Raw genomic sequence first — 13,256 nt, forward strand, 5'->3', positions numbered from 1 at the left:
CTAAAACCCAAGAGAGGGTAAATATCAGAGTATTAGAAATTATTTTCCTTGGAGAAGGTGGGATTCCTCACAGCCCAGTTCTGTCTGAGGCACCAGGTGGGTTGGGTTTTTTTTTTTTTTTGTTTCTGGTGGAACATTTATAGATTTATGGAAGGGATTTCTGAGTCTCACAGTGATTCCTGTGTTCCTGCAGTAGGAACCTTGAAATCCCTTGTCTTATCAGGCACAGTCAGGGCTCTTTTCCCACATCTCTGGTATGAGTTTTGGGAACACACAGGTGTGAGGGGTAGAACAAGGGAGTAAAAAATGGGCTAAACCAGCAGATCTAGCAAAGCAGAAGGCAGCTGCCCCAGCCCCTCAGAGGACATGCACATAAAGACCTCCCCAAATTAAAAAAAATTACAAAGTATGATGCAATTAAATATGTTACATATTATCATCTTCCTCCCCTAGAAATAACAAAAAACTGCCAAACCAAAGCATTCTGCTCCCGCCTCTCCTGCTCATGCACAAGTCCCCTTGGGCTTCACGGAAATTTTGGACTCACAAAATGCTGCAGAACAGGGGCCCCATGGCACTGTGTAATAAATCTTAGAAGTTAACAGCCAGAACTGTGCCAAATGTGATGGGTTTTGCTTTGTGCAGGATCGTGAAAATAATACATTCTGGCTCAGAAAGTCAGGCCTGATGCACCAGGGCTAATGGTCCACTGCTGCTGCTGCTGCTGCTGCTAAATGGATTTACATTTTTGTCTCACATGGTTGAGGTCTGTGATTTGGGAGGCCAAGGCCTCAAGGCTCTATCAAATCTCCCCAGATTCTTGAAGAGAAATGTGAATTTTTTCCCCCACCTGAAATGCAGGAAGATGAAAGGAGAAGTGTTGAGGTGTGGCTGCCCCACGGATCTCAGGGATGAGATAGTGACAGCAGAATAAATGGGAGAAAAAGGAGTGTAAGGCTGGGAATAAAGCAAGCTGGAAGTTGTTAATGTGGGGAACTCCATGGTAACTCAGAGAGACCTGCCCAGGGGAACAATGTCTCATCAGAGGTATCTCTTTAATGGAGTTGGGAAAGGAAATAATGAGATTTTATGGATTAAAACTGAAATTAGACAGATAAACACTCCACGGGCAGGAAAAGCAACCAGCAACAAGGATGCTGGGAGCTCCCCACAGCCTGCCTGTCCACAAGGATGGGGGGCTGCGCTCCTGAGCCCAGGTCTGCAGCTTTAGAGAGGAGGCAGGAGGCAGCATTCATCAGTTCAGCAGCCTCAGCTCCACGGGCACGATGTCCAAAGGAATCCCAGCGGCCTTACAGTCTGCAAATCTATTAACTAAACCTCATTACTACGCAATAACTTTTGTTATTTCGGAACAAACCTTGTATCTGGCTAATCCGCTTTGTTACAGAGCTGCCCATCCTTCCCTTGAACAGGAATTAACTTCTAAAGGAATTAAAAGGAGGAGGAGACTGCTGAAGGGGTCCTTAGGGGTATCTTTTTATAGCTGCTGGCTGCCCCCCCTTTCCCTTTTCCCACTATGTGTGGTATCCTTCCCCACTGATTCCGTCCTTTTCTGCCTGCCAGGCATTGATTTGTTCCTGTGTTGTTCTAATGGAGCTTGAAATCAACATGACTTTGTTGTTGCTTGTTGTCATTGCTGTTCACATCTTTGTTTGGGGTTCAGCATCCTTGCAGAGGCCGGGGCAGTGGCAGACTCAACACCTCCTTAGCGAGAGATCCACAAAGGCTGTGTCTGTGTCCGCACAATGAAGGCTGCCACAAAGCGCAGCGAAACCGCTGCCCCCTCCTCCTGCGCATCAGCTCCTGTGCCAGCTCTGAATCCCCTCGTTTAGCGCGCACAGAAGGTGGCCAGAACAAGCTCCTTCCTCCAGCAGGCCCCAGGAAAACGCTGTTCCATCCCCATCCCAGGCGTTTCGGGCTGCCGCTTTAGCCTCCATCGCGCAGGGTGAAAAACGCGCTCAGGTCCAGAGCCGCTGCCGGGCCGCTCCGCCGTCCGGAGGGAATTCAGAACAACCTCAAACCCACGAGCGCGGGGTGGCGAGGCAGGAGCACCTCCGCCAGCCCACGGCGAGGCGCCCTGTGCCGCGCGGCGCTGCCGGACACGGCGAACAAAGCCCAGCTGCCGCCAGCTGCCAACATCCGGAGGGGCGGGCGGCGAGCCCGGCCACCCCGTCCCGCCCTCGCCGCGCATCCCCGGGAGCCGCCGGGCGAAGGGTTAACGCTGCTCCCTCCTTCTCGCAGCGCTGACATCACGGGGCCAGGCTCCGCCCGCCAGTGTGTGCGTGAGTGCGAGCGCGGCCGCCGAGCCCCGCACCGGGCACCGCACCCGGGCACCGCACCCGGGCACCCGCGGCCGGCCCGGCCCCGCGCCCCCCGCCCGGCCATGGAGCGCCGCGCCCGGCCCCGCACCGGCACCGCCTGAGCGCCGCCGGGGCCCCAGCGCAGGGCGGGCAGCGGGCGGGGGCTGCCGAGCCCCGCCGCCGGAGCCACGGCACCGCCGCAGCCCGCGGAGGGCTCTGCCTCGCTGCTCTTTATTTGTTTTGCCTCCTCTCTTGCTTTTTTGTCTGGGGTTTCTTTGGTTGATTTTTTTTTTTTTGTCCTCAATTTTTTTTTTTTTTTTTAAATCGCATTTTCCACCCCCCCCTCCACCCCTCTCCCTTCTCGCCCTTCCCTCTCCACTCGCCCGGGCTCTGCGGAAGGAAGCGCCCGCGCTGCCCCGCGGCCGGAGCGCCCCGCGCCCGCCCAGAGGGGCCCCGTGGATGTGCGGAGCTCCCCCCGGAGCCCTCCCGCCACCTCTTTGTCCCCACACACCTACGATCTTTTTTTTTTAAATTCCCTATTTTTTAAAATTTTTTTTTTAATTTTCAAGCAGACCTGAGCATCACCGGGGGCTGGGAGGGTGGGGGGCCCCGCGGCGCTGCCAGACCGACCCCTGCCCATCGCTCTTAAGGAACTCTCATGGCTTCACGGCTGCAGACAAGTTGCCGTGCATCGTGGTGGACTATCGGAGTTTGCATCCTGGCAGCCGCGCTCCTACCAGGTGAGCCGGTCCCCGGAGGGCGCTGGGCTCCGCCGGGGCGCTGCGGGGCTGGACGCAGCCCCGGAGGGGATTTGCGGGGTGCCCGTGGGAGAAAGGGGTGCGGGGAGCGCTGCGGAAGGGTGGGATCGGCGTTTTGGGGTGCGCGCCCGGCTCTGGAGCAGGTGTGGGAGCATCTGTGCGAGGGTGGGAGAGAGTCGGGGCCGGTCTGAGCGCCGGCTCGGCTCGGAACAACACGCTCGTTTGTTTTGGAAGCAGCTGCAGGCAGCGGGCTCTGGAGCCCGGGGAGCTGAGGCCGTTTGTTTGCTTTTTGGATCGAGCAGCGTCTAGCGAGGCGCAGCAGCCAGGCTTCCCCGGAAAGGCAGCCACGAGGCTGGGCACGGAGCGCAGATGTTTCGGGAGGAGAGATGGAGGGTTTCGGCTCTCCAGCATCCCCGAAATCCCCGCTCCCCTCCGCACACACTTCCCACGGGCTTTTTCGCGGAGGGGCTGGACCGCTCCCAGCTTTCAGCGCTTCCTTTCACTGCCTTGGAGCTTGGCTGCCTGATGGCATCTTATTCATGGCTTTGGTTCCGATCCATCCCTCGGGTTCTGATCCATCTGGGGACGGGCAGAGATGTGCCTCGACTGCTCCCCAGCTCTCTGAGCCACCCGGGGTGGCAGGGCAGTCCGAGTGTCCCTTCCCTGGGCTGGGAGCTGCCCCGGGCTCCAGCGCAGCGCTGGGAAGCGGACAGTGACCCACTTCGGCGAGTGCCCTGCGGGGACTCATTGATTCTGCTCCAGTGCAGAACGGGTTAATGCCATCCTGGAGGGCTTTCCGGGAGCCGGAGCCGTGGAAAGGGGATCGGCAGTCTGCGTTTACAGCTTGTGAATGAAGTGAGAGATGCAAACAGAGGCGATGTTTTGCCTTTTTGGGGCTCGGCTGCCGGTGGCTGGGGCTGGGGCGCTGGCAGCGGGCACGGACTGATCCAGCCTGTGCCTGCAGCAGCGCTGGGATCTGCGGCTGGAGAGAAGTCGTGGTGAAGGCAGGGGGGAATTGCGTCCTCTACTCCGCTGTTGGGGCTGGGGCAGCGTCCCAGAGGAGCAGCCAGGCTGGCTGGGCTGGGACTGAGATGTGGCCGCAGTGGGTGAGCTCTGGGCCATCAGAGCAAATGCCAGGGCCCAGAGTTGCCTGGCGCTGGCAGAGACAGGGCTGTGATAACACCAGGACATGGGAGATCAACAGATCACGGCGACTGGATGGTCTGGTTAAAATGGATGAGGGCAGAGATGAAATGGGAGGGGGTGGTGATCCAGAAACCGGGGAGGCTGTGAGAGGGAAAAGGTTAACAGGGCAATGAGAAAGCAGGGCTGGGTGCACCTCGGTATTCCCAGGACAAAGGGATCTGCTGTGCATTGCAAAAAGAGGTGACGGAAGGGACAGCCTCGGGCTCCCTGCGCTGCTCTGCGCTTGCAGGCAAGCGCCTGGCTGAGCTCTGGCTCCTCTCAAGGAGTCTCAGAACTTTCCATGCTGTTCTTCACCCGGCCTTCCCTCCTCATCCTCCCCCCTGTCAGCCCCGGGGAAGGCACTGGAGGGGCAGTAACGCTGTGGTGCCTGCGCCGCCTGAACCAAAAGGACTTTGTGCTCCCTGGGAATTGCTTCCACCAAGGAGACACGCAGTGACCCTGACACAGCCTGGCATCTCACCTTGTCCTGCCAAGAGAGACTTTTTCTCTGCACATCTCCTATTTCTGGCTGCTCTCGGGGCTGTGCTGCCAGCAGGCGGGCAGGCTCATCTCCTGCCACTGCAGTAGCGTGGCAGTTTGTCTTGCACTGTCCCGCTGACAGCTCTGCCAGGATAAGCCAGTGGTGCATCTCGTGGTGCCTTGCCAAGGCCGGGGTAGAGCCAGCTCCGCAGTGTTCCAGGAGGATCATCCTCCCCAAAGCCTGGCCCTGAGCACCGCTGCCCTGCAGCCTGTGTGGGCGAGACTCTCGGCCCGACCAGTTCCGTGGTGGATGCACCGCAGCTGCAGGAGTGCCTGATCCCGTATATTGAATATTCATTCATTTATTTCGTTCATGTGGGTGCTGTGGATGGACCCAGAGCTGCAGGGAAGGACCAGCACAGTGCTGCACAAAGAGTCTTTACCAGACCCCAGGTCTGGATGCCTTCCTGAGGCATGTAGTTTCCTCGAGTTCACGATGCATTGTGCCAAAATCATATATATAAACATATATAAAGCTGTGTTTAAGCTTTGAACACAGACAAGCTTGCTTAACAAGGAGAGGAAACTCAGGATCCTCTACTACCAGTGAATTAGTAGCTGTGGACTTGTTGGAAAATGTGGTTTCATACCCAACATCCAAGAAGGATCAGAGCAGTGCCTGCTCTCTGGAAAACCTTTCATGTCCAGCTGATCAATGCCATTTCATTCTGTTCCCACCCACCTCCCCCTTCAGACAATGTTAGGTTTTTTTTTCCCTCTGATAAGGAAATAAAAGTTCCGCCGCTGTAAAAGCTGTAAGGAGTCTCGTATAAAAATCTGCTTTACAAATTATCTTTAATGTGAGCAGTTCAATCGTCCAGAACAGATTCAATTCATGGTTCCTGCAGCCTTCCATGCCCATCCACTTGGAACCAGGTATCAATTCACGCTCCATTCAAGATATTGATATCAACAGGGGTTACTGGAAAGCCGTGGGGGAAGGGGAGGAGAGATCCCAGGCAGCTGATCTGCAGAGGTTAAGAACACTTGCAGTTAAATTTATGCTTTACAAGCCTTAACAATCTGTCTGTTTATCCCCGCCGTGGAGCTCCTGCAGCTTGAGATGCAGGCACACAGAGCAGAGGCATCATCTGTGCCTGGTCCTGCCTCTGCACATCTGGGCTCCCAAACTCTGGCTGCAGACAAATTCCTCTCTGCCATTGCTGGGCTACCTCCTGCTCCCCCAGAGGGGCCTGGCAACACTTTGTAAAATGCTTCGAGATGCTCCACAGGGGAGAGCTGCAGAGGTGGCTGGAGCTGCTTTGACACAGGGTTTTTCCACCGCGGCGCTTGAAAGGAGCATTGACTGAGCCGTGGTGACCTGCAGGGCTGAGGTCAAACTGGGCTGCAGCTGCAGGGAGGGTTCATTTAGGGGAGGTACAGCAGCTCTCTGGAGTGCTGGGAACAGCCAAAGCGTGTCACTGTAGGATCTGCTCCATCTTGTACTTTCTAGAGCTGCTTTAATATCCCAAAGTAGCTTCCAAAATGCAAAAAAAGTTGCCAGATTGTCCTTCAGGCTTTGGGTTGAGTTGTTACTTTTTCTTCTCCTGCCACCTGCCTCCTCCCAAAACTCACAAACAGCAGCATCAGGCTATTTCAGGAAGCAAAAGCATGTCTTTGGCTGATTTTTTTTCTCATTAAACCTCACTTAAACCGACCGGTCGGGTTTTACCCTGGCGTGAATTGAGGATCTGCTGAGTGTGTCGGTGTGGGTGAGGCGCCAGGCTGGGGGAGAGGCAGCTCAGCCCACGAGCAGGAGGGTGTCTGCCCCATGGCTGATGCTCTTTGCCCCCTGAACCAGCAGAATTCACCAGGCAGGAGCTCCCAGCCCAGTCCCATCAGCAAGGACAGACCAGGGGCACATCCAGCAGCACATCCAGGCCTTGGGATGAGCTGGTGGCCAAGGAGATGCTGGCAGAGCCTGGCACATCTCTCCTTGCATCACCCCTGCTCTGGGCTGCAGCTGGACCAGCCACAAAAGCCAGGCTTAAAGGGAGGCACCACAGGGCTCCTTTGAGCAGGGCTCACACCTGGCTGAATCATGGCAGGAACCAGAAGAGCCGGTTGTCCCTGACCTGCTTCCCAGGCCTGGCTGCCACTGGCACCTCGTGTCCTCTGCTAGTGCCACTCAGGTTGGGGACAGCCTGGGGGACAGCAGCTACCCTGAGCCAGGGGGAGGCTTTTTCCCACCTCCAGCACGCTGGGGAGTTAACAGCACTGCCAGCAGATAGGGACGGGGACAAGTACTGCAGGAAAAATCACAGAATCCAGAATGATTTAGATTGGAAGGCACCTTAAAGATCATCTCCTTCCAAACCCTGCCTCGGGCAGGGACACCTTCCACCACACTGGTTTGCTCCAAGCCAAAAATTTTTGGAAGAGCTGGAGCTGGGCTGTGTGAGAGCTGCAGGGATGAGTTGGCCAGTGCTCAGGAGGATGGCCAAAGTCCTCAGGGCTGCTGAGAAAGGGTCTGAGTCTTGCAACATCCTTGCCCGAGGTGCTGGTGGCTCTTGCTCAGTCCCTTTCACAGGCCAGCCAGGCTTATCAGTGCAAAAAAGCAGAAACAAATGAGGGAGGGACAAAGAAAGGTACTCCAATCTCACAGCCCCTGGAGATGTTGCTTTTTCAAATAACGTCAGATTAAATCAGGGCAGCTCTGCTGAAGGGTGAGCTGGTGCCGCCAGCCACTGGAGCAGGGACCCAGTTTGCATTGGAGACACCTCTTTGTATTAATTACCAGAGCTCAGCCATCCCAGCACGGAGAATTCCGAGCTCCTGAGCCCACAGAGCCGTTCAGGTGAAGGTTTGTTTAACTCAGAAATGAGGCACAGTTCCTCCTGGCTGCTGCTCAGCCGTGGATGTTCTCCCAGGTGCACATTTTCCTGCCTTCTCCCAGTGAAGGATTAGTCCAGGCTGCATTGAGGCACATCCCAGCACACACACAGGGATTTCAAGGGGAGCCCCTTGGCTCTGTAGCAGAAGAAAATCTGCTCACATGCTCGTGGGAGGAAGGAGAGTTTCTCCTCTGTCACCACACTGGGTTCAACGTCCCTTCTCTGTCACATGGAGAAATGGGAAGTAGAATTCCCTGCCCTTTGCAGCACCATGCTGTTTTCTGTGCCCTGTGCTGTGTCCCAGCCTCCAAGGCACTTGGGGATGTGTGGAGCTCAAATCCTGCTGCCCACTGAGTGTTTGTCCCCACCTGGGCACTGACTGCAGCCCTTCCCACAGGGCACACAGACAGCAGCTCCTGGCCATGAAAAGGGGAGCCAGTTTCAGACCCTTGCTGTCCCCAGCTCTGAGGACAGGGAGCACAAAGGCCTCTTGCCATGTCAGCAGCTTTGTGGGGTGCTGGGGATGGGTGGGAGGAACTGACCCAACCTGATGAACCATCTCTTTTCCATTCCCCCACCACCAAGCAGTCCCTGCAGGAGTTTTTTTAATCCTGCCTTGACATTATTGGGTGTGATGCAAGAGGGAAGCATTTCTAAGCGTTATCCACCCAACTGTGCCTCTGTCTGCTGCAGCCCTTCCCTTCCTGCCTGTTAGGGACTGGTGGACAGCACTTCAGCCTCCAGGTGTGCAGGGAGAAGAGCCTGAGAGAGGCAGGATCAGTGTGATTCTCCTCCCTGGGAGTTAAAGCACACTGAAAGGGTTTTCTGTCCTCCATCCCAGCCTATTTGCCTTTCTAGCTGCAGGAAACAGCAAAGTGCTTCCATCTGCTCCCAACCATGCAGGGATGCTCCAGATGTGGTCCAGGACCTGCAAATCACATCCCTGCCTCGGAGCAGCGGCAGGCACCAGATGGACCACCTGGCTGAGAGACAGCAGGTACTCCCAAGCCTGGTTAGGCAAGAGGACTCAGCCTCCACCTCTCTTCCCTGCAGTTCTGTCCCTGCCTGTAACCAGGCTGATTTTGAGGCTATTTTGCTTCTCTCATGGAAGATCCATCCCTCCCTCCCCCTGTGCTGGAGAGAGGCACAGCCAGGAGTGACTGTGGGTCCGTGCAGCTCACAGCCAGGGCTGACATCCAGCCCTTCCAGAGCCATTCCAGCCTGTCTGGGAGGGACCTGAGGGGCTGGAATGCAGTGCTCTGTGGCTACCTGAGTGCTCTGTGTGAGGCTGCTGCAGTGCAGGGTCTGTACCTGTGTCATGTGGGTCCAGGATTTCAGCCGGTGTCTCTGCACTGAGGTTCTCACACGTGGCAAAACCAGGTTTCATTTCTTATCCCCTGGCAGGACACCCTCTGGACCAAGGAAATGCTGCTTGAGCAGCTTTCCACTGACCATTTTCACCACCCAAGGGCACAGTTTGGGGGCAGAGTTCTGGCTGTGGGCTCAGGGTCTGATGCTGATGTGTGACTCAAGAGCAGAGAGCTGTAATTAGAGGTTGTTGTGCTGAGTGTCCTGGTAAAACCAAGGGTTACAAATGGTCCCTGATGGGCAGAAGTCACAGACACAGGGGAGAGTTTAATAGCAGAAGTAGGGGAGGAGAAAGGTCAGAGTTTCTGTCACTCTCTGTTCCTGATCTCTGTGCAGAACAGCTTGACACAGGATGGTTTTGCTGCCCTGAGTGAGGAGCTGTGGCACTCAGGGCAGGACAGAGCAGCAAGGGAGGGATGAACCTTGAGCCAGCACGAGCCTGGTGCCAGATGAGTTATCAGCTGTGAGTTACCAGTTATCAGTTCAGTGCAGTCATAACTCACCCCTCACCCAAACCCACGGCCCTGATGGAGCTTCCCCTCACCTTGAAACCTCTCCTAGAAATAACATCCTACAAAGCCTGCAGTCAGGAGGACACTTTTCACTGGAGAACGAGCTGCACCAAGCTCTGGCTACATTTTTTCTTAGGAAAAGGCATCCAGGGGGCTTTATTCTGACTTTTCTTGGGCTACACAACCAGCAGAGACCCCTTGGAGGCAAGCCCACAGTCTTGTTCCCACCAGTGCTGATGGCTTTCCTAACCTGGAGGTGCCAGAACGAGAGGAAACGTTAAGGATGGATAATCCAGGTCACTTTAGGGGCTGTAAGAACACACAAGAAGATCTCCCCCATTCTGGAAGGGTTGCATTTCCTTTTTCTTGCCTGTCTCCTCACTTAGCCAAGGCAATGTTGTTTTAAGGGCTGCAACAGGAAGCAGCAGCAGATTTGGTGTTGCCCAACTGCACAAGCTGCTCCTTCCTGGGCCTCTTTGGGCTCTTCCCCTGGTCAGCTGCAGCACCAGAGTGTCTGGGGACCATGCTGGAGGAAGGGACATGTCTGGATGTGGGGTAGAACCAAGGCAGTGCCCATTTCTGGCCGCTGAGGATCAGGGATGTGTTGCATAGCAGCAGCCCTGCCATGCTGTAATTCATATCAGCTGCCAGTTTCCATTGGATACAGGACCCCTCTTGGCTCTGCTAGGCTCGATGGAGTGCTGGATATTTTCCTTGGGAATGGTTGAGTTTATTTTGTGTGCAAGGTGCTGAGGGGAAAGGGCAGTTCTTGGATCTCTTTACTTCATTTCAGCCCCCCAATATCTGGGTGCTGCCTGGGAGCAGGAGAGGCCAGGAGCTCTCTGTGTGTGAGTTTTTTGGAGAGACTTTTCCCAGTGATGAGGCTGAGCTCTGCCAAATTTACCTCGTGCTTGGGTTCAGAGAGAACCCAGGGAAAGTGGGGAGGGCTTGTTGGGATCTCCTCTCACAGGGAGTGATCACAGTGCTCTGATCTTTCCAGGAGGCTTGGGGATTTGCTGGATGCTCTGATGCCTGGATCCCTTTGATAGGAGCTGGATGGGATCCTCTGCAGGATGGCAGCAGTGCTGGGGAGGGGGGAGGGAGGGGAAAGGCTTGAGCAGAGCAGAGATTGTGAAGGGGGAATGTTGTCTGTGCCCAGGAGCAGGACTGAGGAGAAGGAAGGCTGCAGGGAAAGGCAGTGCCCTGGCAGTTCTTATTTGGGAAGTCTCACATCCCATCACCTGCAGCCTCAGTCAGCTCCTGACAAGATTTCCTGGATGTCCACCCAAAACCCAGCTCGTGTGTGCCCACTCCAGCACTGACCAGCTCCATCCCAGCAAAGGATCAGCAAGGAGAACTGGCTAGTGATCCTGCCCATGCTGAGCCATGGATTCCCAGTCCAGAGCTCAGGTGGCTTCAGCAGGGCTGGGACACTCCCCTGGGACATCATCCCAGACAGGGCAGGAGTCACTCGCAGGATTCCAAGGATTTGCATTTGCTGCTGATTCAGTTGGGAGCTGGAGTAGCAATTTGCCAGTGAAAGAACCTTTATCCCCTGACTCCCCCAGTCCTTCTGGGAGTTTGATTTCTCAGCTCACAACAGAATGATGGTGGTAGCAGTGAATTCTCTGGGGCTAATATTGCCAGCTAGCACACTATAGAAAGAAAATTCTTTATTTGTTGGCGTGGCAGGAACAGACTTTGGAAAATGTACCCTGATTTTTAAATACCCATTTCGCCTGTGGTGTAAATACTAAAATGTGCTTTTTCTCTCCCCCTTCTCTCTCTCTCTCTCTCCCCTTGGAGTTTAAAAATATCGCCAGCCTGGGGAGGTGCATCTTTCACTGAGATTTATAACGGCTGCTCTCAAGTGATCTGGAAAATGAGTCTCCCTCTGCCCCATCCAGCCTGGCACCTTCCAAGGATTTATTTCCCATATTTGCGCAAGCCTGAGAATACTTAGAGGCTGCATCTCCACCCAAGCACTCTAATTATTTAAGTTTTGTTTATGGCCACTCTCAGGGGAGCTGGGTACGTCCAGGCTGCTGATCCCTCCCTCCTCTGGGTAATTCAGCCCTGCATTAGTGCTGCTTAATAATGACCAACAAATCACTGATGCTGCACCATTTGCCCAGGATGGATCGCCCTGGCTCTGTGAATTGGCCAAGCCCTCAGAGCAGGGGGAGTGAGATGTGCATGGGCTCCTGTGTGAGCACAGGGCTTTGTTCTGTGCTCAGTGCCCCCCATGGCCAAGCTGCTTTTTGCCTTATCCAGTGATGCCCTGCTCATTTTTGTCTCTGGCAGCCAGTGGGGCAAAGCAGGAGCCTGGGATGGCAGGAGGCAGTGAGGAAGAGGAGGGAGGCTCCTTCCTGGGCTCTGCCCACCTCCACAACCAACCTGTGGCTGCTTCTGGTGCTGCACCCCACAGCACCTCATCTCTTCTCCCTGCTCTGCCCATCCCCTTGCAGGGTTCAGGATCCTCTCCCATTATCCTGCTCTCCCAAAAGCTGAAGTTCTGGCAGTGAGGGTTCTTTTCCCAGACCCTTGGAGGGTTCAGGATCCTCTCCCATTGTCCTGCTCCCCCAAAAGCTGGGGTTTTGGCACTGAGGGGTTCTTTTCCCAGCCTTGTGGCAAAGCTCCCAGCCCAGTGAGATCTGAAGGAATCTGTAGTCTCCTGGCTGTCTCTGCTGCTGTCACGCTCGGTGATAAAGAGAGAGAGAGATTTTGATTACATTATGACAAGCGACAGAGAGATGGAGTGAAAGCTGCAGCCTGCCTATTGTAATTCCAATTAGCAGGGGTAATGTGGCCAGAGCCTGACAGCTGTATTGATCCCAACTTTGGATGGGGACAACCTTTCCAGGGGTCCCTGGGGCACAGGACAAGCACAAGGGGCAGGGAGGGGAAGAAAAGCCTGTTTGTAATGGGGCACTTGAGCAGGCAACTGCATTTCACCTTCCAAAATGCCACAGCCAGCCTGGCACTTGAGCTCCCTTCTGGATTTACCTCCAAATCTGCGCTGCAAAGCCCTCTTGGGGTTTCTCTCCACCTGCAGGATGAAGCAGGCTTCTCTCAGTGTGCACATGGAGTGAGTTTATCAGAACTCAGGTTCTTCCCTAGACAGAATGTACCCGAGTTAAATAAATCAGCATCCGGGGAACAAAAGCCCAGGGCTGCAAGGGAAGGGGGAGTTTCCCTCTCCTGCTTGAAGGCAGCTCCTCAAGGTCAGAGCTGAGGCAGGCTGGCAGGGCTGTGGGCAGGCTGTTTGTGCAGATGCTGGCTCAGCTGTACCCTCTCTGTGGCAAAGGGGAGAACTCCAATTTGCAGTTTTGCTGGTATTGATCTGAGACCTTTCCCTGCCTCTAAACTCACTTTGGAAATAAAAGGCTCAAATCATTCTCCTTAAGTACATATATTTTTTTGTATTCTTGACATTTCAAACGCTGCCATGCCCGTGGAGTACCTTACAGCACCTCACTGGAAATGGGAATATCTGCTGCCTCACACCGACTCCTACCAGGCGTGAATCAGCTTTTACTTACAGGGAAAGAATGGCCTGGAGGTGATGGCAAAGGCAGGCTGAGCTCAGAAGGGCTGGCAGCGTTTCCTGGCTTTGCCACGAGCTCCCTGGAATATCCTTGGCCAGCTCACTTCACCTCTGTGTGCCTTTCCTCGTCAGGAGCTGCTGGGAGCTGTCCCTCTCCGCTCTGCTCACATTGCCCCGTGTCTGCAGGGTGC

The 13,256-nt window shown here is 55.0% G+C and overlaps 1 protein-coding gene across 1 annotated transcript in view; it reads left to right on the forward strand.

The window, feature by feature from the left end:
• The first annotated feature begins 2,487 nt into the window (after window positions 1-2,487).
• Window positions 2,488-13,256, forward strand: part of NECTIN1 (nectin cell adhesion molecule 1) — a 54,518-nt gene continuing 43,749 nt past the window's right edge. Inside the window, 1 exon segment of the mRNA XM_033081654.1 lies at window positions 2,488-3,061. Within this exon segment, the coding sequence (XP_032937545.1) occupies window positions 2,980-3,061 (82 nt within the window). The 5' untranslated portion in view covers window positions 2,488-2,979.

Source organism: Catharus ustulatus, chromosome 28 (genome assembly GCF_009819885.2).
Source record: "Catharus ustulatus isolate bCatUst1 chromosome 28, bCatUst1.pri.v2, whole genome shotgun sequence".
Lineage (NCBI taxonomy): Eukaryota > Metazoa > Chordata > Aves > Passeriformes > Turdidae > Catharus > Catharus ustulatus.